Below are 26,520 nucleotides of genomic sequence, written 5' to 3' on the forward strand. Positions count from 1 at the left end.
TTGCGTGTAATTCGTTCTTTCTCCATAAGGTAAGCAGCAGGTCTTCAGATGTAATTCCATTGAAAGTCCATTTCCAATGTTCTCAGTTGAGGTCCTTCCCTTACATTCTGTATTACATGTTCATTAAATAATCTCTAGTTCTGATCTCCGCAGTTTTTATTGCTGTAACGGGTGATTCCTGATGAAACCCCTGCCCTGGCAGCAGGAGAGGGCGATGCCGTGTCGTGGGGGCTCTGTCTGCTCGCCGGGGGTGGGGATTGTCCTGAGTCACTTTGCATCTGGTTCTCCACATCTCTGGTCGTGTCATGATGCTTCTGTGCCCGGGATCTGTGAGAAGACATCACATCCGTGCACTTCTGATGCTCCTGGTCATTGGGTGCCAGGCTGGGTGCCCTCCACCATTAGGCACTGGAGCTAATCCAGGGGTCTCAATCTGCCTCCTGCAAGAAGAAGGAGACGCGGGGCATGAGACAAGTAGTAGAAGAGGGGTAGCCCCTAATTCCAAGAATCTTATCTCATCCAAGGAACCAACATCTGCCTTAAAGCCACCTATCCTGGCTCCGAATAACTACAAATCCGAAAGACGAGGGGCTGAGGGGCACTTACCTATTCCGGAGATGCCACTTAAGATGCCTCCAACGGCTTACCCCAAATCTTATAGCTCAGCGCCTCCTCTTCTGTCTTCTCACACCTCCAAATACAGACCGGTCCGCTCCATTTACCCCCAAGCCATATCTTCATCCTACACCATACGTGTCCCAGCAGGGGGCGCCCTCGGGGAGACCATCTTTACCGTTCCAGACAGGAGGTACCAGGGGAAATGGTTTGAGATCAGCTGGCCCTCCAACCCTCCGGTCAGGATAGAGAGTGGCTCTGGGCGGCTGTATCTCACCCATAAATTACAAGGGGGACAGACTGAGATACAAGTGAAGGTCCATAATCTGGAGCAAGGTAAGGAGCGACTTTAGGATTTAGCGAACTATTTACATTTTTATGAATGCAACATTTAAAGCGGTTGTCCAGCATTGGAAAAACATGGCCGTTTTTTTTCCCAAAAATAGCACCACACCTGTCTGCAGGTTATGTGTGGTATTGCAACTTTCCCATTCACTATAGAGCTGCAATACTGCACACAACCTATAGGGGTCAATGCTGTTTTTAAAAGGAAGCAGAAGCATTTTTTAAGACTCAAAGGTTCTACAACTTACTGTAATACATTTAGTATTTTAGATCTCTGCTTGCTGTGAAGAGAAAAACTCATTGGGCCACATTTATTAAAGCGTTTGTTCCACTTTTCAGTCTGCACTGTAAAGAAGGTACAAACTGCTTGCACATGTATTTATAAAGTGTCTGCGCCAGTTTTGTGTTGCGGCTGTGCTGTGTCTGACAAGACAGAAAATTCTGCACATAAAGGGGCACTGCAGTTATTATTGCGACTCGATTTAAAATGCAGAGTCTGACAGAATTGTGTTGCACACTCCATGTTAAAGGTGCACCAAAAAAAAAAGATGGTGCACTCTGTCGGGGACGCCAGATTCATGATGAATGTGCGCCAGAAATCCTGAATCTGGCGCCCCTGCACACTACACAGGACACTGCACATAGTACAGACTACACTGCCTTTTATAATCTTACACGGTTGGGAAGGGGGGGGGGGAGTGCTCCAGTACAGTGTAACGACCTGTGAAGCTAATGTCACACAGGTGCACAGTTAATTATATACCACAGTGTAACCAGAGCTGTGTGATACTAACGAGCTATGCACCTGTGTGACATCACATGACCATGGACCGGTGTTTATTTACAGGAAGTAAAGAATGAAGTTTCCTGTTGGGTGACAGCAAGCAGAGAATTAGAAAAACTGTTAAGAATTGATACAGAAAGTATATTGGAAATTTGTATAACTTTTCTTTACACAAACAATATCAATTATTTGCTGAAATGTGCTTAAAGTGGACGTCCCCTTTAAGTTATCTTTGTCCTAATTGTCTTCATACGGTTTATGAATAAAGTTTTTTTTATCTTTTTTTTTTCCCATAAAAAAACCTTCAAAATCTTCAAGTTTTCTCTCAGTGTTATGTGTTATATGACAGTTTTCCCCCTGCACTCGATGTTAGAACATATCCCCCTGTGTATCTGGGGCTGTGGTGACGCTGTATTGATCTGCCCTCGGGGAAGGCCAGACAATGTAGTTCAAGGTTATCCGATTTGTGTGTCCATTTATGCAGCACTTTGTGAGGAGTGAGGGCCACGGGGCACGGGGTATTGGTTTGTTTTGTAATACAAGCAAATTAAAATGGATTCCTGGAAGTTGCACAGGACCAATGATGTATTTCATCAGAGGAGCCAAGAACTGGTATCAATAGCCCTAATGTATAAAGTCAGTATTAAACAAGTAACATCAATGTATATTTACCTTGAAATTTTACTATGCTTTTTTTTAGACTTTGAAAAATCTTTTATATAAACCACTGAAAAAACAAAAAGGTGGATAGATAGAGGGGAGGCCCATGATGTTAGCAACAGCCAGGGATAACACGTTGAAAGAATATGTGGAACATCATACTTACAGTCTTTTTATTCCAAGAGTTTAGCACAGCCAACATAACAGGCTGAGGTAGTGGTCATATCTGCCAATATGTATGCAATATGGTGTAGAAGCTCACAGCCCAGATTTAGGAACTTGGTGCTAGAGAAGGTAGAAGCTGCTTTGGCAGCAATCCTAGGGCAGGCTCTGTAAGGGATCAGAGCTGCCAGCCTGAAGGAGGGAGTTTCCCCTCATATGAGACAGCAGGAGGCTGCTAGTCTGCAGAACTTGGTACCTATATCCAGGATCACTAAGATTGTTCTGGAACTTCCAGCCAAAGCGAGTTAAACTTCCCTTTTGGACAGAGTTTCAGGCATCCACCAATTAGGAACCCCGAGGCAGAACAGAAGTAAAACAACAGTGGTTAACAACCAAACCCTCCCTTTCCTGGTAGATAATATACAGCTGCATTGCCAGTTATAGACAATAGATGACGCTCTCAGGTGATCAGGTGCAATCTAATAGGAGCACAGTATTTTGTAATGACCACATCGGCAAGGCCTGTATGGGGACCTGTGATCTGTCCGCACAATTTGCAGCCCCCATAAAGGTCCATGGCAGTGCGTTCAGTGCACCGTAACAAGCTGAGCAGCCTCTAGGCTTCCAATGCAGAGGGGTGAGGAGCACTTACTTCCCCTCCCTGCTCCACCCGGCTGTGTGCTACGCCCAGAAATGATCCCTAGAAAGACCAACTGTGTAGATGCTCTTTCATCATGTTCTCTATACTGGAAATCTTTACAATTGGGTCATCACTACAATAATAATAACTACAATTTCTCATTACAAAAGAACATTTGTTACTAAAATGTGCTCATGTTGAGTTCTCCTTTGCAGACGGTGACTGGTATTTGTGTCATATCACCGTCGTTGTTCCGAGAGAGGAGAGTCTGGAGTGGACCATGTACCCATTCCCTTACTTGGCTTGTGTGGACCCTCAAGCACCAAAAGGCACTTTCGTATACCAGCTGTTAGCCCATTACTACAATGACGAAAGCTCAGGGGGCGGCATATCCTACCATCTCATGGAAGGTAATTTTTATTGTCTCTAAATTTTTAGTCTTAAATCCATTTTAAGGAAATAATGAGGAACGTCCACCTATGAGTAATTGTCAATAACTATGTTCCTGCTTATCCATTGTTTGAAGGTGGTGACCAATGCTTTGAGGTGGATAAAGATACTGGAGTCATTAGTACAACTGATTTACCATTGATGTGGAACAAGGAATATGCCCTCACAGTCCAGGCTACTGACAAACACGGAAAGAAGAGTCCACACGCTTCTATCTCCATCTTGGCCGGATTACGACCCCCACAGTTTACCAATATGACCTACAGCCTGTTTGTCGCAGAAAACACAGCCACCGGGGAGAAGTATGTAGAACCTACTTCCCACTTTTTTATATGATATTACTTTTATGTTTATGATTTATTTTCACTACTTGTGTCTTAATGGATCCATATTGGTACAATTTGAAGTCGTTGGGTTGAAGTTTTTGATGTAATTGTTCTGTTTTTATGTTATCTATATCTTGGAACCATCTCAATAAACCATAGACACAGTTGGTTTGGCTTTTCTCTTGTAGAATGGCAGTAGTAGAAGCCGTGTCCTTTCAAGGCAAATCGATCACCTACACCTTATTGATGAATCCAAGTGGCTTGTTTGCCATTAACCAGGAGAGCGGGGAGCTGAGCCTGACACATGCTGTAGATTACGAGAGTGGACATCACCTTTATCACTTGTTGGTGAAAGCTCTGGAGGAAGAAAGTGGACTCAGCAGTGTCACCGAGGTACCAGGACATTTGGGGTCATATTGGGTCATCTAACCAGGAAATGTAGATTTTGCATTGGTCTCTTTGCAAATTTTTAAAATGGTTCCACCATGACGATGGCTGTTTGTACCATTCGGGATGATGTTTTTTCTGTGTTTTTTTCTCTTAACTCTAACTATGCCCCTAACGAGAAATTTCTAACACTCTAATTCCTATAAACACACTGTTAGGCATAGGAGCATCTTATGTCACTGGGGGCTTGACCTTCATTCTTGTCTCAATATCCAGGTCATGATTCACATCACCGATGACAACGACTGCTCCCCTGAGTTCCACAAGCTAATATACAGCCAGGACAGCGTTTTAGAAAATATTCCTATGGGCACCTCCATCTTACAAGGTGCAGTGTTTCTTAACTTCTTCCCAAACCATGACAACTACTCTCACTGGTCCATGAAATGTCATTTTCCTATGGATTACTCTTTGATGTTCCTATACCAATTCCTTTCTATTTACATATGTACATATGTGACTTGTTGCAGTGGTTTATTATACATTTCTATGCAAGTCTATATTGGTTATCATGGGTTTTGTCTATTAGTTACCGCACAGGACTGTGACTCTGGATACAATGCAGAGATTTCTTACTTCATCCAAAGCTCGGAGTTCTCCATCACATCTGAAGGAGTCATCCTGTCCATCCAGAGACTAGACTATGAGCAAACCAACCACATGTATGAGTTTGTGGTCATTGCTGTGGACAAGGGAAACCCTCCTCGTACAGGAACAGCTTCTGTGCGTCTACGGATGTCCAACATTAATGGCGAAGCACCTGTTTTCTCCCAAACTGTGTAAGAATGTCTTGCAGTTAATATCTGATGTGTAACATACATGTTGTATGTACCAAAATATTGTATATTTTGGTACAAATGTTCTGTGTACAAATTTGGTACATTTGGTTCAAATGTTGTACAAATGTTGTGTGACCATAGCCTGATAACCTATGGAAGTCTTAAAATTCCTGCGCTGGCGGTGTAGCACCCGTATTCACTAAGAGGCCTCTTAGCGAATACGGGAGAAAACTCCACCAGATCTGGTGGAGTTTTTTTTACCAAACAAATATGGTGGGCTGGAGGTTTTCTCCCCTGCTCAACCTCTGCCCATCATGTTCCCCACCTGCTCTCCATCCCAACACGTCCAAAGTGATGTGTGGTTGGAGAAGCCCATAAAATATAGGGGAGGGGGTTGAGATGAATGTGCTTTCTCCACCAGAAAACTGGAGAAACCATGATTAATCTCCCCTACTATGTCTCACCGCACCATGACTGAGCTACTATGGAATGGACTTTTGAGGACCTCTCGCGTCCCTAAAAAAGAAGACACTGATATTATAAATGTACCTGGTAGTTGGGAACCAAGTTACAAATTTTGCATTAGACTCAAGTAGTTTCAAGCCACATCTCTGTATCTTCTGGTCGATCTCCTTTATGTCGTTAGTTTAGAGTTACCTTTCATATTTCTTGGGCCTTGATTCTACCAATGTACAATGTGGTGTTGACCATTCATGTCATCACGGGTCTTTATTATCATTCCAAGATATAACACCTTCTTATCAGAAGACGCTGGACCAAACACCTTGGTGGCCACAGTCCATGCAAAAGATCCTGATGGAGACGGTGTATCATACTTTATTGTGGAAGGAAACAAAGAGGGAAACTTTGACTTGGACAGCCAGAAAGGTACAAAACTCTACTCAACAAGAACCATACTGGTTTAGGTTAACAAATTAAGGGTAAGGAATAATTTGTATGACCTGTTATACTTTTTGTCTTGAAGGTATTTTAAAACTTCGTAAATCTCTATTGCCGAGGTTGATGAGGACTCAGTATATATTGAACATTTCTGCCGTTGACGATAACTCATCCGGTGGACCGTCAAGTTTGAGCAGTTTCACACAAGTAATTGTATTAATAAATGATGTTAATAAGAACAAGCCAACCTTCAAGGAGGTGAGTGGTAATGCTAGAAGTGTTGTTGTTAGGGTAGGATTTAAGCTATCCTCTTTTAGTGTGCGTTGGCTGTGTTTCAAAATTGTTAAATTATTGCATGTGTGCACGGTCACAAGGAAATGAATCAGACCACCGCTGATGCAAGACAAGCTCATGCTATTGCCCGGGGCAGAACAGCACTGCACCAGCTTTATTTGGTTTCACAAGTCTATATAGAAAAATAGGAAAGAAGCAGAAAAAGGAGGAGCATTCAAATCATAACAAATCAGGTTCCCAGATCTTGATTGGAGTGTTTCCCTGCTGTCGCACGTTCACGTCACGCCCACATTCCTTTAGCCTCAATGTTTTGGGTACGATCCACAATGCCGGCGCCATCTTAAAATGTATTCTCTGTTCCAATGCTTTTAGGAAAATAAGTAGAAATAACAGGATTTGATCTATCAGCTAGGTTTACCTTAACATTGTTAGCTAAATAATTTGGCTGTTTATTTCTCCCTAAAATCCCCCAAACAAATGTTACTGCAAATCCTATATCATCTACAATCCTATAAGCTCCTCTTATGTCTTTCTTCCTATCATAAGTTCCTCAAAAGATCTTTATGCTAATGACTTTTCTTACGTACAGTATATACTCAAGTATAAGCCGACCCATGTATAAGCCATGGGCCCTAATGTTACCACAATAACCTGATAAAACCTATATTTTTTTAACTCGAATATAAGCCGAGTTTGGGGTTTCAGCACATTTTTTGTGCTGAAAAACTAGGCTTATACTCGAGTATATATGTATTTCTTTTCTATCCCTAGTGCTTGCAGTATAGTGAGAATTCATGGGTTTTGGAGAACCAGCTACCAGGTACATTTGTCCTGCATGTAGAAGCTGAAGATCCAGATATCGGTTTGAATGGTGAAGTGAAGTATGGACTGATGCATAGAGAAGGTTCAATCCCAGCATTTATTATTGATGCTCATACAGGTAAAATATATTTATGGAGTAATGTAGATTCCACTTGATTTGCAGAAAATCAAAGAAATGCAAATATTTTCAAGGATCAAAATGTCTACATCTCACACAATGTCTGCCGCTTTCTTTCTTACATGTTACTTCCTTGAGTATGTAGGTGTACTCACTACCGCTCAGAGCTTTGACAGAGAGAAGAAAAGGGAGTATACCATCTCGGTGACTGCCACAGACCAAGCTCCGGAACCACTGATTGGTGTTTGCCATATTACTATTTTTGTGGCTGATGTTAATGATAATGACCCCAAATTCGAGAACAGTCGCTATGAATGTGAGTAGATTCCATGTAACCTCAGATGCATGATGACCATAGACATATTAGGCATATCTCATCCAAACTTTCTCTTCCTTTCCACGTTCTAGATTTCCTGCATGAAGACACAATTGTTGGGACAAGTTTCCTTCGAGTTGCTGCCCTAGACAATGACCAGGGAGTCAATGCTGCCATTACATACTCAATATTGGAACAACAACCAGAATATTTCCAGATCAATCCTAGCTCTGGATGGGTTTATGTCAACTATCCAATATCCCAGGTAGCTATGACATTAAAGGGATTTCATCAGTTTAGTTCAGGATAAGCACCACTCTTGCCAATGGGTGGTGGCTGGTACTGGAGCTCATGACTATTCATCTGAATGGTTTTGGACCAGATCAATGTAGACCTTACTTATCATTATTTTGCTTTCCAACCTCATGTATATAATTTATAGGCCTACTGAAGTTGACCATCTCCTGATTTTGCTTAGATTTCTGGTATCACTCGCCACATCATGGCTACAGATGGAGGAAACCGAAGCTCTAGTGTGGAGCTTTCAGTGACCATCATTAATGTATTCAACGAGCCTCCTCAGTGGGAACAAGCAAGATATTGGGTGTCCATCCCTGAAAATACCTTGCAGGATTTTAAGATTTGGGTAGGTAGTGATCCGGCGATTCTTTGCTTCTGTTCTGTGTCTTAGACAAAATATAAAAAAAACTATGATTTATAGCCTTAATAACTCGCAATTGCTCTCACACAGACACACCGCAATCCCTTCCTGTAGTACTTTTCCTAAAAACTAATCTAAATGGGAACTTGGCAGCAAATTTTACATCCCTCTGTAGCACCATCACAGGGTCATTACACAATACAAATTAAATAACTTTTCATCCCCGAACCCTCCATCTGACTGTATATCACTGCATTTCATTTATACATAATATACATACCTTTGCAGAGGAGTCTTAAACTCTGTTTAAAAAAATTAGTTTGATTAATCCCATGATGCCTCAGCACAGCATTACTATTTGGAAACAGGGCCATTTCCGCCAGCTGGGAGTACACCTCTCCATTTATTATCCATAACATAAGCATACAGTCAGGGAGGCTGAGCTGTCAAAAAGAGAAAAAATATGTTTCCCACTTCATTCTCAAATATTCTCTAATAAAGACAATCCATTTTGTTTGCATGCACTTTAACCTACATATTCTTAAAGAAAATGCCCCTCTTTGCCTTTTTAATGTTACAAAGTTCAGATAAAGCATTCTTCTTTGTGTTAATTGTAGACTGTGAAAGCTACATCTCTTCTAGATGATCCTCGAGTCACATACAACATAGAAGAAGGCCTTGTACCAGAGACAAATAACCCCATCCGGTTCTACCTGAAGCCTAACAGAAGTGATGGCTCAGCCTCCATACTTGTTTCTGAACCATTGGATTATGAAGCAACCAAGTTCTTCACCTTGAGGATTAGAGCTCAGAACGTGGCCACTGTTCCTTTAGCTTCTTTCACAACCGTTTACATCAATGTGACTGGTATGTGGTTCTTAGATGTAATGGTATAACTACTCCACTTTGCTTGGAGCTTACATGTTATTTTCATACTGGGTGATACACTAGTCATTGACCAACAATTCTGATAGAGCCTGGAGACACCCAGACAGGTGGCAGCAGTGCAGCAGCGATGACTTGCATAGTCTAATGTAGCAACGTTAATGCAGTGCATAGGGCAAAACTGTGATTATGCTGTATTGAAGCAGAGCTGAGATAATGCAGTAATAAAGCTGAGCTGAGGTAGTGCAGTAATAAAACTGAGCTGAGGTAGTGGAGTAATGAAGCAGAGCTGAGGTAATGCAGTAATAAAGCTGAGCTGAGGTAATGCAGTTATAAAGCTGAGCTGAGGTAATGCAGTAATAAAGCTGAGCTGAGGTAATGCAGTAATAATGCTGAGCTGAGGTAATGCAGAAATGAAGCTAAGCAGTGGTAGTGAAGTAATGAAGCTGAGCTGAGGTAGTGGAGTAATGAAGCAGAACTGAAGTATTGCATCTAAAAAGCTAAATTGTAATCTTGCAGCAATTAAGCTGTGCTGTAGTGATGCAGGGGATATAGTATAGAGACTATATAGTAGATTTGAAGTCCACTGCTGAAAAGCTATGCTGAAAACACTTGATCTAGCAGTGCCGTGGTGTTATAAAATGAGGCCAATGGTATATGAAAAGGTCAGAAATAAAGCAGAGCAGTGTAGCATGTTTGGGACAAAAGAATAGCAGAGTGAGACAACATTATAGCAAGTTTAGTACAAAAATAGCAGCAGTACTAGAGCATGTAGAGGGTAATGATAACAATACTGTGATTACTAGTACTATGTAAAGATGGATAACATTGAGTAGGAGGTGGTATGTATTACTGTTTCACCCTTGCTTGCATACCTGATGTCTACATGGTGAATTATCCAACCTATTTATACATTTACTTTTCTCGTGTGACTTTTACAGATGTCAATGACAATGTTCCCGTCTTCACATCTTCTACTTATGAAGTGACGTTACAAGAGGGATCAGAGATTGGTTCTTCCATAGTGGAAGTTAGAGCTACAGATCAAGACTCTGGACTTCATGGAAAGGTCCTTACCTGCACTCATTGGGGCAGATTTACTTACCAGGACCTGTTGCGATCCCCGCGGTGCGTTGTCCGACGAGGATTCAGATCTGCCGCAATTCACTAAGGTCGTGCGTCCAATTTCCTGCATGTGTCACTTCCCTCGCTGAGGTCCGCCGGAGTTCACCTTCTTCTTCCCGGTGCATGTAAGTGCTGATCTTGCGGCACAATTTCGTTTTTAAATTCTGCGGTTTGTCTGAATCCGTCGGCGTGCCCCCCGATTTCTGTCGAATGCAAGCCGGCGCTGATGCTCCACAATCCGATCTTGTGCGCCAAAAACCCGGGGCAATTCGACACAAAAAGGAAATATTCGGGAAACCCGACAGAATTGCGGTCACTGGACCCATTGTATATGGAACATACAGTAAATAAAAGGGTCTAATAGGATTTAGGAATTGTGTTCTCTAGAAAAATATCAACTTTATATTCTCTATTAGGGCCTCCCAATGTCGTAGGGTTTGATCACTCATTGGATCTCATTCTAAAACAGCAGAATCAGTATGAACATCTCCTACGTCTGTCTCATGGTCCCAATGTTTTTAATGGGAGTGACTGAAGTCTCGTTTTTAGTGTCCATTTGTTTAGTTTCCTGAGGTCCTCTAATGGTTCATGTTGTGTTCCCACTGATAGGTTCAATATGTGATACTGAATGATGTCAATGAAGATTACCGGCATTTTACAATTGATCCTGTGACGGGTGTTATTTACACAGCAACTTTATTTGACCGGGAGAAAAAAGCATCTTATCTCATTGAGGTTCAGTCTCGGGACTCCACAGAGTCCGCCCGGCCCGGGATGCAAGGACATCCTAACACAGGTCAGAACAGCCGCTTCTTCTAATATCATTGTCATTTTTGAAGAGCAAGAAATAGACGTGTTTCTACAAAACAAGTATTTGGCACCAGTAGTGGATTATAATATAGGTAGTTTGGGCAGTAGCCCGGGGCCCAAGCCTTCTAGGGGGCCCATGGTCATCATACTACAGCATGCTGAGCTCAGACATTGCTGATGGTGGAGGCCCTCACTAGTAGCAACTGGTGGGAACCCAACCAATAATCCAGTAAATGTAATATTGAAAAAATAACATAGTTTAGTTTTAAGAAACTCCCTAAATCTCCTACAGAGAGAGTCAACTGTAGAAGATGTAAAAGAAGTTCAAATGAAGAAGACCTGTGACCTGTGACCATCAACGTCAGTCAAAACTAAAACGTACCAAAAACTAGTTCAAACACAAAACATCCAAAAAGAATCCAAAGAGACCATAGACCCGCATGCACTAAATAACATAACTTTACAGTATATTCCAATGTATATTACAGTACAGTATACAGCATATTAAGAGATGGACACTTAAATGTAAAAAAAAACTTGTGCTCTGTCTCCTTCTTAGATACGGCCTGTGTGAGAATATTTGTAAGTGATGTCAATGACAATGCTCCGATGTTCCCACAGCAGAAGTATGAGACCAGTGTAGAAGAAGATAAGGATGTGGGTTATGTTATATTGACTGTAAGTGCCATTGATAAAGATGAAGGTAAGTTCTTTATCTCATTGTCTTTTGTGTTATGTTTATGTTGTTTTTTTTTATCACAGCATCAAGTAATTCTTCTAAGTGCTAGAGATGTTACAGATGAAATTTGTTGCAATATTTTGTGACAAATCAAGTGCTTGAAACAAACTTGTCACCAAGAATGTCAATTTTAGCTGGTGACAGGCTCCAATAGCCTACGCTATACTGATGCGTTTGTCAGCATTCTGAATCATTCCAGTAGTTTATAAAAGTTTATTTCACATTACTTGGCTCCCTGCCAGGAGCATGTGGTGGGCCCTGGGGTGGAGTGTTTGCTGCAGCCTGTATCTTAGTCTCCCCATGCCTTATGCATTCTTCTCTCTTCCACACCATCTCCCTCCCTCCCCTGCCTGGTCAATGCACATGACAGAAAGTGGGGAGGGAGGAGAGGAGACTGACACAGACTGGAGCTGCCCCTCCTAGGGGACTCACTGCACGCTGCTGGCAGGGAGCCAGGTGATGTAAAATAAATTATTAAAAAATACTAAAATACTTATGGTGCCTGGATCTATAAGTAAGTGTCCCCAGTTATCATTATTGATATTGTTGGTAAATTTCCTTTAAAAAAAATGTGCTATATTGAAATTAGAGGGGAAATCTTAAAGCTCCCTTACACATAATAGTTAAGTCACTTTTGATGAAAGCTTAATATAGGGAGAACATTTGCAAAATGAAGAGGGGAAAAAAGACCCAAAATATGCAAATGAGCAAGCTTGGATCTTTACTTAAAATAATGTTTTGTCCAACACAGGTGCCAATGACAAACTAAGATACCAAATCACCAGTGGAAATGCCAAAGGGATATTTGATGTGGAGTCCGACATTGGAAGGATATTTATCACCCAGAGACTGAACTATGAGCAGGACGCACAATTTGAGCTCCAATTGGTGGCATCAGATGGAAAGTGGGAGAATCACACAACTGTGGTTATCAATGTCGTCAACCTGAATGATGAACCTCCAGTGTTTACACAGAGTGAATATCATGGCGGCATCGCGGAGGAACTGACGGACCTCCCGGTGCTAGTGCTACAGGTAAGTAACAAGTTGCGCAAACTTCAGGAATGTTTGTTCTTTATATCAAAACTATGAACATATCCCCTCTTATATATGCTGTGCAGGTTTCCGCTACCGACCCAGATCTAGAGGCCGATCAAAGTGCTCTCCGATACACTTTACATGGGCAGGGTGCCAACAACGAGTTTGCCATTGACCAGTTTAATGGTAAAATATACGTGCGCAAGAAGCTGGACCGAGAGCAACGCTGTACTTGGCGCTTCCTTGTTCTTGCCACGGATGAGAATGGTGAAGGCCTGACCGGCTTCGCTGACGTGATTATTGAAATTAAAGACGTAAATGACAATCCACCAATGTTCCTTTGCACATATGATGGTTGTTTCATGGGATACATCCCCGAGAACTCACCAGCAGGTACTACGGTCATGGAGATGACAGCATTAGACTTGGATGATCCAAAGTCTGGAAAGAATGCCATTTTGACCTACAGAATAGTCCAAAATGTCAAGAATGAAATGAACCTCAATTTGTTTGCCATCCATCCATCTACGGGCTCCATATATACCGTACTGGGATCATTGGATAGAGAGAAAGAGGACAGATACCTGATTGTGGTAGAAGCCAAAGATGGAGGAGGTCTATCGGGAACAGGCACTGCCACCATTTTAGTATCGGATGTGAATGACCACGCACCAGTTTTTTCACAAAAAATTTATTCCGCTTTTGTTCCGGAAAGTTCTGGTATTAACAGTGAAGTGACTGTTCTACAAGCCTGGGACAACGATGAAGGAGAAAACGCAATGATGGTGTTCAGTATTATTGGAGGAGATGATGATCGTAAATTTTTCATAGAGACAGACAAAATCCATAAACGGGGTGTTATCCGTCTTAGAAAAAGAATGGATTATGAAAAACCCCATGAGAGGTCCTTTAATCTGACTATCAAAGTAGAAGACAAGGACTTCTTCAATATTGCCTACTGTATAATTTATGTTGAGGACTCAAATGACCATGCCCCTGTGTTCTACCCACATGTCTACGACATTGCTCCACTGCCAGAAGACGTTCCAGTGGGCACAACAGTAGCTCAGGTGTCTGCTGTGGATCTAGATTCAGGATTGAATGGAATGTTCTCCTACCACATCCTGAATTCTACAGATCCCGGGAGTAAGTTATCACTTGTCGCTGATGGTTACATTGTGATCTCCAGTCCGCTAGATCGGGAAAGATCTCCTCATCACCGGTTGATAGTATTGGCGACTGATATGGGCGAGCCAGCTCTTACTGGAAGTGCAACCATCTACTTTAGTGTTAATGATATCAATGACAATGCACCTGGTTTTGAGGCCCAATATAGCCCCATGATATGGGAAAATACAGAATATCCACATGTTGTGCAAATAAACAAGACCTCGACATTACTCTATGCTGTAGACAATGACACAGCCCAAAATGGTCCTCCATTTGCCTTCTATCTATTGACTGATCCTGAATCCACCAATGACTTCAGCCTCAAAGATCTTCACAATGGAAGTGCCATGATCACTGCTCTGCGGAGCTTCGACAGAGAATTACAAAAAGTTTTTTATTTACCAATCTTGATAACTGATAGTGGAAGTCCACCCCTGACATCAACGAATACCTTAACCATCCTCATCGGAGACAGAAACGATCACCCCCATTCTTTTGGACAAATGGATTGTACTATCTACACCTACAAGGGTAACGTAACATAGGACCATACTCTGAAAGTCCTAGTTGGCCACAAATCAGATCGCTCAAAAAATATCAAGATTTTTAGCTGTTTTGTGAAGGTGAATGTTTGTAGATTCGATACTAGTAAGTGCCACCTTGGTTGTTTCCATTGAGTTAAAGGACTCTTTGGACAAAAATAAGGATAGGTCAATACCCGGCTGATCTGTAGGGGTGCTGGGTGTTAGTCCGCCGACAGTCGGATATTGGTGACATTTTTTTTTTAAATTCATTATCAACATTTATAACCTGGAACCCCTTAAACTACAACCTGTTAGTGGCACATGAGGCAATTGCCACCACTTTGGAGAACAAAGAGACCTACACAATCAGAAACAGCCATATAACTGTAATATGGGATGGGTTTTGGTCCGACAAAATCATTTGACCAATGGCCCTCGCCAACCTTAATTCACAATGTTTTTACCCCACTTACCCCCAGTATGTCTACATTTTGAGCCTAGATATTTCCATACTATTATTCATTGCTCTTAGAAATGAGAAGTTTTTACTGGTTGGACACAGGGATGAATCTAAAGTCTCTGCTGCTTGAGGTGATCTGTAGAACGCACCCCCTCCATCACAACCAGAACTAATATATCTGGTTATGCTTTTGAGTATTTTAAGTATTTTTAAGCATGTAAATTCTCCATGCAGTGTTTCACATCCATGGTGAAATCGGGTTGTGAAGAGACGCTATTTTTAGGGGTCAGCTCCAGCTTTATAACAGGTAACTGCTGATGCTGCCTCCATTTTGCGGCCGGTGGCAATGCCTGAGACATGAGGCTCAACTTGCCTCATAGTTGGTGCACCCTGGTTGGACATTTCATAGATTGCAGATATTGGTGTTTATTATATGTCGTCTTTTCCAACAGGGATACTACCAACAGTTATCATTGGGAAGGTTCCAGCACCAGACCTAGATGACTGGGAGCACAAAATGTATTACCTGGAAAGTAAATCAAGGTAATTACAAGGTGCAAATATAACCTCAGATTACGCTTTTATGTATCACAACTGTAACATAAAGAACACCCAGGAGAACGAAGCCATTTCTAGAGTTAGATACTAGAATTAGATACTTAGCCACCTTATATATCAATGTCCGACCATTTAACAGGCCAAGCAATTAGGACAGGACAAGCTATACTAAGATCAGACAAGCTTTTTCATGTAACCGAGAAGGCCCTGATTTGTTTCATATCCTATATTCCAATTGTTGTACATTGACTTACAATGTGGCGTTCCAAAACTTGGACCTAGGAGAGCTTTTTGTCTCTGTATGAGAGAATGAATGCCAAGGCGCATTCACTGGCCTAAAAGATTTCCCACACAAACTAGAGAAGAAGATGCTGTACTCTCATTGGAAATTATGCAGATAAAGATAATATTGAAAACACTCTATGTGAGTTTAGCAGTAGTGGATTATAATACAAGCGGTATGGGCGGTAGCCCTCCTGGGCCCAAGCCTTCTAGGGGGCCTTGGGCGTCCAAAACCACCTGCCATATTTTATACTACACCCATGAAATCCTCATTCATCTGTTTCTGCTCTCAATACACATGTACACATGAGCCATTTCTGGACCTTTGCATGTCCTCCAAAGGTCCCGAAACCACAGATTGAAAGCGGGCAGAAGGGACACATCTTCTATTCCCCAAGAAGCTTGTATGTAGGGAGTGAATTCCAGAATTTTAGGGGCTATAATATTCTTACAGCCCAGGGCCCGTGGTAGTCTTAATCCACATCTGGATGTTAGTGCCTGGAGATTTAATATATTGTGATACATTATGCATATCTTTATATTATACAGGTATAAAACACTCCTACAATTGAATGTATGAAAGTATGGCCAGCTACAGCCTCTCACAACAATAGCTGACGATCACGTCATCATAATTTCCACATTATGAGACCTCCTGCTTCATTTTCACAGTTTTATCGTATTTTCTTTGGTAAAGAAATGATGCTCTCCCATTTTTCCCATTAACCTGACAGGATCTTTTCTGTCCACGATTCATCTGGTTTGCTGACCCTTCGAGAAGGGGCCACGCCAGGAGTTTATAAGGTCAGAGTGAGAGTGACGGATGGAGTGTGGCCAGATGTGATCTCCACCGTCAAGGTTACACTGATTGCCATAAGCGAAGAAGATGCCAACAACGCTATTGCCATAAGATTGAAAGGTACATTCCATGGTATAATATGACACCTATATGGAGTAAATGAGGCAGCCCTGATAAAGCGGGAGATAAAATATTAGTTTTAATCTAATCTAAATTCCATTTGCACATCCAATGCTTTTCCATCCTATTGGTCCAGGTATCACTGCAGAACAGTTCATATCCCGGCCAGAAGACATGATGATCAGTAAATATGAGCAAACGAGAAGCCTTTTATCTGAAATGTTTTCCTGTGCGGAAGAAGATATCCAGATCTTCAGCATTATGAACGTTCCTGATCTGACCAACTCTACAGATGTTTGGATTTCCATTACTGGGGCCCCCTACCACCTACCAGTAAAGCTGAATGGCATTGTGGCTTTGCACCGGGACAAGGTCTTATGTAAATTTTGTATCTAAGTTCTTGACTTGATATTGTGTCATATTTGGTTACGCAGTATGGTTTTCATTAGTCTGTAAGTACTTTGCATGTGTTTTAGTTTGGTGTGACTCTATTAATTCAGAGTCCCTATTCTCCACAGTTAGAATCGGCATTGGGTGTCCAAGTGGCTCCGATCGGAGAAGAGGCGTGCAGGAACGCTCAGTGTAGCCATAAGACTGGATGTGTCATTAAAAACATCTATAAACATGTCCCAACAATGGTCCGGACTGACGATGCCTCGTTGGGGTCAGTGACCGTTGCGACCCATGTCCACTGTTCCTGTGCTTCTCGAGAACATGAATACCTTTCCTGCTCCTCATATCTGACCAGTCCTTGTCTTAATGGAGGAACCTGTGTGGACACAGAACTTGGATATAGGTAATGTATTATCATGTAGGGAAACGGCTTTATTATTGGTATTTAACTACTTGACTGCTGTTCACTTACAAAGGTCCTTCAACTAAGGGTCTTCCTGTTGATGGCTTTAAGCCCTGTGTAGTGGGAAGACAAAACTTGAGTACCTCCCATATTCAGGACATTACCATCTACAAGCAATGTCATCCTGGCCTATCAGAGAACCAGATGATTCTATGTTGGGTCCAGACTATAACCCTATATACTATACAGGCAGTCCCCAGGTTACATACAAGATAGGGTCTGGAGGTTTGTTCTTAAGTTGAATTTGTATGTAAGTCGAAACTGTATATTTTATAATGGAAGTTCTAGACAATTTTTTTTCTTTTGCCCCAGTGACAATTGGAGTTTCAAAATTTTTTGGTGTAATTGGACCAAGAATTATCAATAAAACTTCATTACAGACACCTTACAGCTGATCATTGCAGTCTGGGACTATAGTAAAGCATCCAGAGAGCTTCACCAGAGGTCACAGTGGGCAGAGGGGTCCGTCTGTAACTATGGGTTGTCTGTAAGTCGGGTGTCCTTAAGTAGGGGACCGCCTGTATTCTAGATGTACAGTAGAAGACAAGCCAGTTTGAAGGCTACTAGAGTTTGATGGTGGACACAAAAAACTCCAATCTGACACTGTCTAAAAGTATAAGGGTTTCTCATTTTTACCCACAAATACTTATAGTCATTAACTTCTTGGTAGGTAGGTCTCCGGCATATACATTGTATATCATCAAATTACTTAGAGAATGGTCTCCAAAACTGAAATTGGAAAAGAAAACAAAGTCATTGTGCACCTGGTTTTGGCGAAAGAATTGTATACATATCTGTATCGTGCGAACAATACCCAAGGCAGACGTTGTACAAGCTTCATGACGCTGATGGTTTATGGTGTTAATGTTTCAGTGATACCATCCAGTCTTATTTGCCCATCAGGTGTGAATGTTCCCCGACCTACTATGGACCACAATGTCAGCAGACAAAACGCTCATTCACAGGGCAAGGATTTGCCTGGTTCTCTCCATTGTTCCTCTGTTTTGAAAGTCAGATATCCCTGGATTTCATTACCGAAGAAGATGATGGACTGCTCCTGTACAATGGTCCCATGGCATCCAAAAACCATGGGGAATCAGAAGATTTCATTGCTGTAGGTAAGACTGTCATTGTGTTTATTGATTTTGTTAATATCTGTATAATATCTGTATAATCAGTTGACTTCTTATTCTTAAAGAGCTGAGATGTTGATGACTTATCTGTAGAATGGGTCATACCAATGTAGTATTAATAGGGGTCTAACTCAAGGGGCAGATGGAATCCTTTTACTTTATTCAGCCAACTAAAGGCTGATGTTGGCAAATACAATTTTCCATCTGTTTATGGATAAATAGTGGACAGGCCTAATACTCTACCGCTAGAAAATACCTATTTTTTCCCACAGAACTTCAAAATGGATCCCTTTCTTTGGCTATTAACCATGGCTCCGGACCTCTTCTCCTTCTCCTCAAGAAGCGAAATGTGTCGGATCGGCAGTGGCATAACCTAAAGATTGTAAGCAATGGAAAGGTATGGAAAACTCTAAGGTTATAAGCTTAGAGCCCAATAAATCAGGGTGTTACTAAGTAGATTCTTGCAAAGTTTCTATCTGAGCAGCACGGAGACATTGTAGGAGAACAAACTGGGTCACTTCATTTAGGAACAAGAAGAAACCATCATATGTAACACGTCAAGATGGAGAACACCATAGAGAACATAACATCACATATACCAAATATATATAATATTAAAAAAAAGTATAGCGCCCATCCACTGACAGTTCAAGATAGCTCTTCCATCATTAAAAGAAATCTAACATCAGAAGTAGTTCCTGATGCAGAACCCCCCTCCCTGCAGCAGCTGCATCCCATATTTGCCTAATTCTGCGATGCAGCTGCTGCCGAAATAAACTTTAAAGAGGACCTATCACCCTTAAAAACAGCACTAGGAGGCTAGGCTTACTAAAGCAGCTCCTACTGCTACAACAGTCCTTGCAGTGTTACACGGCTAGCGTTATTGTAAACCTCCAATAACAGACACTGGCGCGCTGTACACTGAATACGCGGTCCTGCGTATTCATGAGGGGGCGGTCCGAGGCACTGCCTCTTCCCTGGACTGCCCCGCTCACTCCATAGGCCGGCATGAATACACCAGAACGCTTTGAGAGTGGTCCGGCATTTCTATTGTACAGCACTGCAGTGTTTGTTAGCGTTATTGGAGGTTTCCGATAACGCTAGCAGTGTAACACTGCTGGGACTGTTGTAGCACTAGGAGCTGCTTACTGTAGTAAGCACCTCCTAGTGCTGTTTTTAAGGGTGACAGGTCCTCTTTAATAAAACAATATGCTAATTAGTTTCAGAGGCTACTGAGAACGTGGAGTAGCCTTCAACCCCAGAATTAGGCAAAAACGGGATGCAGCTGCTGCAGGAAGGCGGAATCTGCATCAGGAACTAATTCAAATAGTAGTTTCACTATAGTAGATTCCCTTTAAGCTGCAGCTGTTGCTATACTCCAACATACTCCGGCTTCTCTGGTTAGGATCCTCATTTCAGGAGGAACAGTTACAAGGATCATGTGTTGCCATAGAGGACGTGTTCTATACTTCATTGTAGGAGACAACTGTGATCAGCTGTAAAGGTGCCCACAAAAGTTCTGCAGATAAAGAGAAAGAAAAAAGGAAAAGGAAGTAAAAGACTTAGCAAATCAAAATAAAGTATGGTAAACCAGGGACATTACTCATAGATCCAGGCACCGGGACTGTGGTAATCTCCTTATATTTGTTATCCATGGCAGGCCCGGCGCCAGCACCCGGCCAACCCGGGCAAGTGCCGGGGCCCCTGGGTACTAGAGGGGCCCACTCTGGCCCCCGGATCAATTGTACCAGTGTCGCTATAAGACACTGGTACAATTGATCACCATCCAGATCGATCACTTTTCTGCCTCTATGCTGCGCTGGTCGGGAGCGCAGCATAGAGGCAGAATCTAATACTCACCTGTCCCAGTTCCCATGATGCGGCGCTCCGCAGGGTATGCGACGGGACGGCTCTGAAGCCGGCACACATGATGATGTCATCGGATCACGTGTGCCGGCTTCAGAGCCGGGGCGTACGGGAGGCCCAGGCCGATGACAGCTGCAGGCGCTGCTCCGGGGGAACCAGGAAAGGTGAATTCTTTTTTCTTTTTCTTTCCCGGAGGGTGGGGGGGTTCAGTGTGTCTGCAGGGAGAGGGGGGAGGGAGGGGGTCAGTGTGTCATCAGGGAGAGGGGGGAGGGAGGGAGGGGGTCAGTGTATCATCAGGGAGAGGGGGGAGGGAGGGGGTCATTGTGTCAGCAGGGGGGGTCATTGTGTCAGCAGGGGGGGTCATTGTGTCAGCAGGGGGGGTTCAGTGTGTCCGGAGGGGGGGTGGGGGTTCAGTGTGTCCGCAGGGGAGGGGGGGGCAGTGTGTCCGCAGGGGAGGGGGGGGCAGTGTGGCCACTGGAGGGAGGCCCACGGAGGGGCCCACGAAGGCTCTGTCGCCCAGGGGCCCACTAAAACCTGGAGTCGGCCCTGATCCATGGCCTCCTTCCTTCAATAATGAAAATATGCTAAAGAGTCAGAAAAGCTCTCGCAGGGGGGCATTTCCAAAGCCCCTCAGATTCACAGGTTGTTACACTGTTCAGGATCACATCTCACCCTCACCCTCCACCTGCTCTTTCAGCACAAAAATAAAAAGATCACCACAGTCCCGGTGCCTGGATCCATGAGAAAGTGTCCTGGTTTATCATGATGGATTTTGATGATTTTCTTTAAATATCCGGGGCCATAGATAAAGGCTCTTGTGTCCCATGGCAAAGTTCAGATCTATTTTCTTATCCAACCCGTCGCAGCCTCATGGTAATATAATGCGGTCCTACCTTTATTTAATATGCCTCCTGCTGGTCATATATTATTTTATTATCAGCTCTGTATATTTTATTAGAAAGTGAAGATGATCCTGGATCACTGCTCAGAAGAAGCATGGCTGAAGGGAGCTGCTTCCTATCATGGTCTACCTGGAGATCGCTCATGGTGTGAAGTCTCTGGAGAAACTCCTGGAAAGAAGAGGTGGTTATTAGGAACTTCTTACCGAATTAAAGAGAACCTGGCATGCAAATTAACACACCAAAAAAAAATAATTCATTAAAGACTATGGTTAACCCCTTAAGGCATTAAGCCATTTTACAGCTTAAGGCTCAGTACCATTTTTTGGATTCTGACTTGCGTCTTTTTATATGGTTATAACTTTTGAACACTGTTACTAATCAAAGCGATTCTGAAATTGTTTTTTCCCCACATGTTGTACTTCATTTTACTGGTAAATTTTGGCTGATAAGTTTTGCGTTTATTTACAAAAAAAAGAAAAAAATGATGAATTTTTAGAAAAATTTGCCATTTTCGAAATTCAAAATCACCGCGTTTTCAGGCAGATCGATTTACCACCTAAATAACTTGCAGAATAACATTTCCCATTTGTCTACTTTACATTTTCATAATTTTTGAAATGTTTGAATAATTTATTTTGACGTCACGCGGCCTACAAATCGAATAGCGATTTTCCGTATTTTCAGAATTGACTATTTTGGGGATAAATACTGTTTGAAATCAAATTTTAGATATTTAGCAACAAAAACCCCCTATATAACCAACCCATTTTCAAATCTGCACCCCTCAAACTATCAGAAACAGCATTTACAAAGATTGTTAACCCCTTGAGATCTTCATAGTAATTGAATCAAAATGGCGGTGAAATTTAGAATGGTCAAATTTTGTCGGTTATACGTTCATTTAGCCCTAAAATTTACACATTTCCAAAAGATAAAAAGAGAAAACTCACCATAAAATTTGTTCTACAATTTCTCCTGAGTGCAGCGACCCCCCACATGTGGCCGTTACTTGTGTTATGGGGGCACAGCGAGGCGCAGAAGGGAAGGAGCACCCTGCAGCTGCCAGGATTTTAGTTTTCTCGTTGCCCCCTTTTGAAGGCTATAAAATTTTCGCTTTTCCCGTTATTTGGGTCATGTGACGGCATTTTTTTTTGCGGGATGAGATGCTTTTTCCAGTGTTACCATTTTGGGGTTGGTATCACCTATTGTTGAAAATTTAGGAACTTTTTTTGAGGTCATGAGTAGAAAAGCATCAATTCTGTACTGGATTTTTAACTTTTTTTTTTCGTGTTCACCGTATATCCTAATAATCCTGTTATCTTTATTCTATGGGTCTATACGATTACGGGGATACCAGACATGAATATTTTTTCTTATGTTTTACTAAATTTGCCAAATAAAACCCTAATGTGGGGAAAAATCTATCATTTTTGCATCGCCGTCTTCCAAGTGGCATAACATTGTTATGTTTTTGGCTACAGAGCTGGTTGATGGCTTGTTTTTTGTGGGACATGTTGTTCTTTGCAACAGTATCATTCTGGAGTACATATGTTTTGTTGATCACTTTTTATTGCATTTTTAGTGGGATATAATAGGTAAAAATCATAATTTTTGGCGTGTTTTTAACGTTTTTTTTTACGGCGTTCATCATATGGGTTCAATAATTATTTCGTTTTATTCTATGGATTTTTACGGACGCGGTGATACTATATATGTGGGGTTTGTGTTATGATTTAGACTTTATTGAGCGTTATATGTCTCTTTATGTGTTTTGGGGCTTATGGGCATTTTTAGTGATTTATAAAGTAATTTTTTATTGAAAAACATTTTTTTGTACATTTTTTTACATGATCCACCATGGGATATGAACAAGCAATCATCTGATTGCTTGTTCTTGATAATACTCTGCAATACTAATGTATTGCAGGGTATTATCAGTGCCAGCCTATGCAGATGCATAGGCTGACACTTTGCCTTTAAGATGACGTCACAGACGCCATCTTAAAGGCAATCCCTCCAGACTTCTCTGGGGTCCCGATCGGACCCCAGAGGTGACAAAACAGCGATCGCCCCCCCCCCCCCCCCGAAAACGGTGCGGGGGGGCCGATCGTGGGGTAAAGACCCCCAGAAGGCATGTTAAATGCCGCGGTCGTGTTGACCGCGGCATTTAACGGGTTAAACACCCGCGATCGGAGCCCACTCCGACCACGGGTGTTAGCCGGGGATGTCAGCGGTAAATTACCGTTGAAATCCCGCGGCTAACGATGCCGGTTCGGCTGCTGTGCAGCGCTGAACCGGCATCGTCTCCGCGCAGTAGCTGTACTGCGCTGAGCGCTAATCGTCGGAAGCTGCGCAGTACAGCTACGGCGTGGAGCGCTAAGGGGTTAAAAATCAATGCCTTTAACCCTCAGGATGCGTTCACACGTTCAGTTTTAGACACATAGGGGCAGATTTACTTACCCGGTCCAGTCACGATCCAGCTGTGGGTTCTCCGACACTGATTCGGGTCCGGCCAGGATTCACAAAGGTCCGTGTGCCAATATCCACCAGGTGTCGCTGCTGCGCTGAGGTCCACTGAAGTCCGTCGGAATTCACCTTCTATTACTTGGTGCAGGTAAGCGCGTGTCAAGCGACACTTTTTTTTTTAAAATTCCACGTTTTTCCGAATCCGTCGAGTTCTTCGACGGCCACACCCCCTCCGATTTCCTTCGCATACAACCCGGCGCAATTGCGGCGAAATCCGATTGCGTGTGCCAAAATCCTGGCGGAATTCGGCGCAAATCGGAAATCGTCAGGATACCTGACCGAATTGCGCGATTTGGGCCCTTAGTAAATGACCCCCATAGTTTTTGAAGCCAAAAGCAGGTGTGGATCATAATGGGTGAGGACATATTGAGAGAAGCTGCTCCTCCTCTATTTAAACTCCACTCCTGATAGACAGGTCTCATTGCTGTGTGGAACATTGAGAGAGAGCTCTGCTCATTGGAAACTTCAAGTCACATGAAGAGGGTGATGTCAGGGTGATTTCAAGTGATCAGATACATACATATGGGATATTTATCAGGGCCTCTGAAATAATCGCAAATGCGTCACCTTCACGCCATTGGAGCGTTAAGGAGCGTGAATGAGGGGGTGCGGCCAGGCACGCAGAGGGCATGTGAAAATTTGCTGGCTGCGTTTACTTCTACGCCAGGCATTCCCTCAAAATCATAAACCAGCACCCACCGACCACAATTCACCCCTCCCACCGTCCCCTCGCTGGATGGCACATCCTACCACCCGCCGGCCGGCATAGCCGGGGATGTAAGAGAAACAATTTTTAGCTAAAAGAAGGGAGTCAGTTAGTAAATAGGAAACCTGTCACTGGCGGTATTTGTGAAAATGTGGTGACAGGTTCCCTTTAAGGATTGTAAGAAAACCTTGTACCATAAGACCATACGTCATAGTTGTGGCCCTTGCATAAATTTTTGCATTGGGGTCCAGCAGCTTCAATTTTTGTAATTATACATCAAAATATGATATTACATTGTACACTTGTTATTATATATGTATATACCTCATCACTGAATGCTCTTTTGCTGTGTGGTCTATCTAGGTTCCTTAATGTGTATCAGCCCCTGCAACTTGGTGGAGTAAAGATCTTTCCAAATGGCATTCATCCTTCCATAGGTTTTAAGGGCTTCAATGGATGTATCAGGAATCTTCAGGTTGATAGCAAGGTAAGAAGAAGGCAATCGCTAGCTAGACATATGTCCTAGACACACTACATCCTTCTGATCGTAAGAAACATCTGATCTCATAACTTGAAAAAGTTATTTAAAAGTTTTTTAAATTCCGGAATGCAGTAATGAGTTACTATTATACATGTTTCTTCATCTACAGATATTAGGAGATATATATATATATACTGTATGTAGATGATCATAGTTCTTCCTCTGTATGTATATCCTAAGGTCTATGACTTGGAGCAGCCTGTGGATTCAGCAGACAGCACTGCTGGATGCTCTACGACAGATGATCAGTGTAAGGGGACAGGATCGCCCCCTTGTGGAGGTCATGGATTCTGCAGAAGTGAATGGAACTCCGCAAAGTGCGATTGTCACCCGGGATATTTTGGCGAACGATGTGACTCTGGTAAGGACAATCCTATGCCTCATATGAAGAGACCAGTGTTATAACTGAGGACTTATATTTAAGAGCAAGGTACAGATTTTTCGTATTGGTGCTCAGCAACTTTAAAGGAAATTTACTTTAAAATCCATCCTGATAAACCACAGACGCTTACTCATAGATCCAGGCACCGAGACTGTGGTCATCTTCTTATATTTGTTATCCATGGCCTCCTGATTTTTTACTGTTATGGTAATTATGCTAATACGCCTGAAGTAGTGTTACCAGAGCCACCCCGTGTTGCAGCTTCACAGGCTGTTACACTGTGCGAGAACACTTCCCCCTCCCACTGTGTACTGAAACTTCCTCTGCTGCAGTGAGATTACATCAGAGTGAGGAGGAAAGGACTGAGGGAGCAGAGACAGAGGGGAGACAGTGTAACAGTCTTTGAGTCTGTATAATGGAGGAGCTCTGGTAACCCTCCCAGGAGCCCTTCTGGCCCGTTAGCATAATTTTAAAAGTTGATTTTAGAAGGAAGGAGGCCATGGATAATAAATATAGGAAGGTTATCACATTCACGGTGCCTGGGTCTATGAGTAATGTCCCTGGTTTATCATGATGGATTTTGATGGTAGATTTCCTTTAAAAAGTTGTCAAGTTTTGTTAATTTTTATACTATGGGCCCAAAGGAGTATAAAAATAATAAGGAAGTAATACTTACCTCTGTCCGCACCTCTGGTCCAGCTCAGGACCCCCTGTCTCTTCTGGTCTTTGATGGTACACGAGTACAACATCAAAAGCGTAACATCTCAGCTTATTCTCTG

General features: G+C 42.5%; 1 protein-coding gene across 2 annotated transcripts in view; it reads left to right on the plus strand.

The window, feature by feature from the left end:
• The first annotated feature begins 270 nt into the window (after positions 1-270).
• Positions 271-26,520, plus strand: part of LOC140132540 (neural-cadherin-like) — a 40,380-nt gene continuing 14,130 nt past the window's right edge. For both annotated transcript variants that reach the window (XM_072151442.1, XM_072151443.1), the window contains exons 1-27: positions 271-951; positions 3,422-3,616; positions 3,733-3,958; positions 4,171-4,375; positions 4,646-4,757; positions 4,959-5,208; positions 5,954-6,096; positions 6,194-6,366; positions 7,174-7,342; positions 7,488-7,658; positions 7,751-7,923; positions 8,137-8,304; positions 8,937-9,186; positions 10,146-10,273; positions 10,939-11,125; positions 11,699-11,842; positions 12,630-12,913; positions 13,000-14,617; positions 15,523-15,613; positions 16,645-16,829; positions 16,966-17,201; positions 17,348-17,625; positions 18,589-18,803; positions 19,091-19,215; positions 21,643-21,767; positions 25,182-25,305; positions 25,540-25,720. In XM_072151442.1, the coding sequence (XP_072007543.1) occupies positions 306-951; positions 3,422-3,616; positions 3,733-3,958; positions 4,171-4,375; positions 4,646-4,757; positions 4,959-5,208; positions 5,954-6,096; positions 6,194-6,366; positions 7,174-7,342; positions 7,488-7,658; positions 7,751-7,923; positions 8,137-8,304; positions 8,937-9,186; positions 10,146-10,273; positions 10,939-11,125; positions 11,699-11,842; positions 12,630-12,913; positions 13,000-14,617; positions 15,523-15,613; positions 16,645-16,829; positions 16,966-17,201; positions 17,348-17,625; positions 18,589-18,803; positions 19,091-19,215; positions 21,643-21,767; positions 25,182-25,305; positions 25,540-25,720 (6,802 nt within the window). In that variant the 5' untranslated portion in view covers positions 271-305. The remainder of the gene's footprint in view (positions 952-3,421; positions 3,617-3,732; positions 3,959-4,170; positions 4,376-4,645; positions 4,758-4,958; positions 5,209-5,953; positions 6,097-6,193; positions 6,367-7,173; positions 7,343-7,487; positions 7,659-7,750; positions 7,924-8,136; positions 8,305-8,936; positions 9,187-10,145; positions 10,274-10,938; positions 11,126-11,698; positions 11,843-12,629; positions 12,914-12,999; positions 14,618-15,522; positions 15,614-16,644; positions 16,830-16,965; positions 17,202-17,347; positions 17,626-18,588; positions 18,804-19,090; positions 19,216-21,642; positions 21,768-25,181; positions 25,306-25,539; positions 25,721-26,520) is intronic.

The sequence above is a fragment of the Engystomops pustulosus genome, chromosome 5, assembly GCF_040894005.1.
Source record: "Engystomops pustulosus chromosome 5, aEngPut4.maternal, whole genome shotgun sequence".
In the NCBI taxonomy this organism is placed as follows: Eukaryota; Metazoa; Chordata; class Amphibia; order Anura; family Leptodactylidae; genus Engystomops; species Engystomops pustulosus.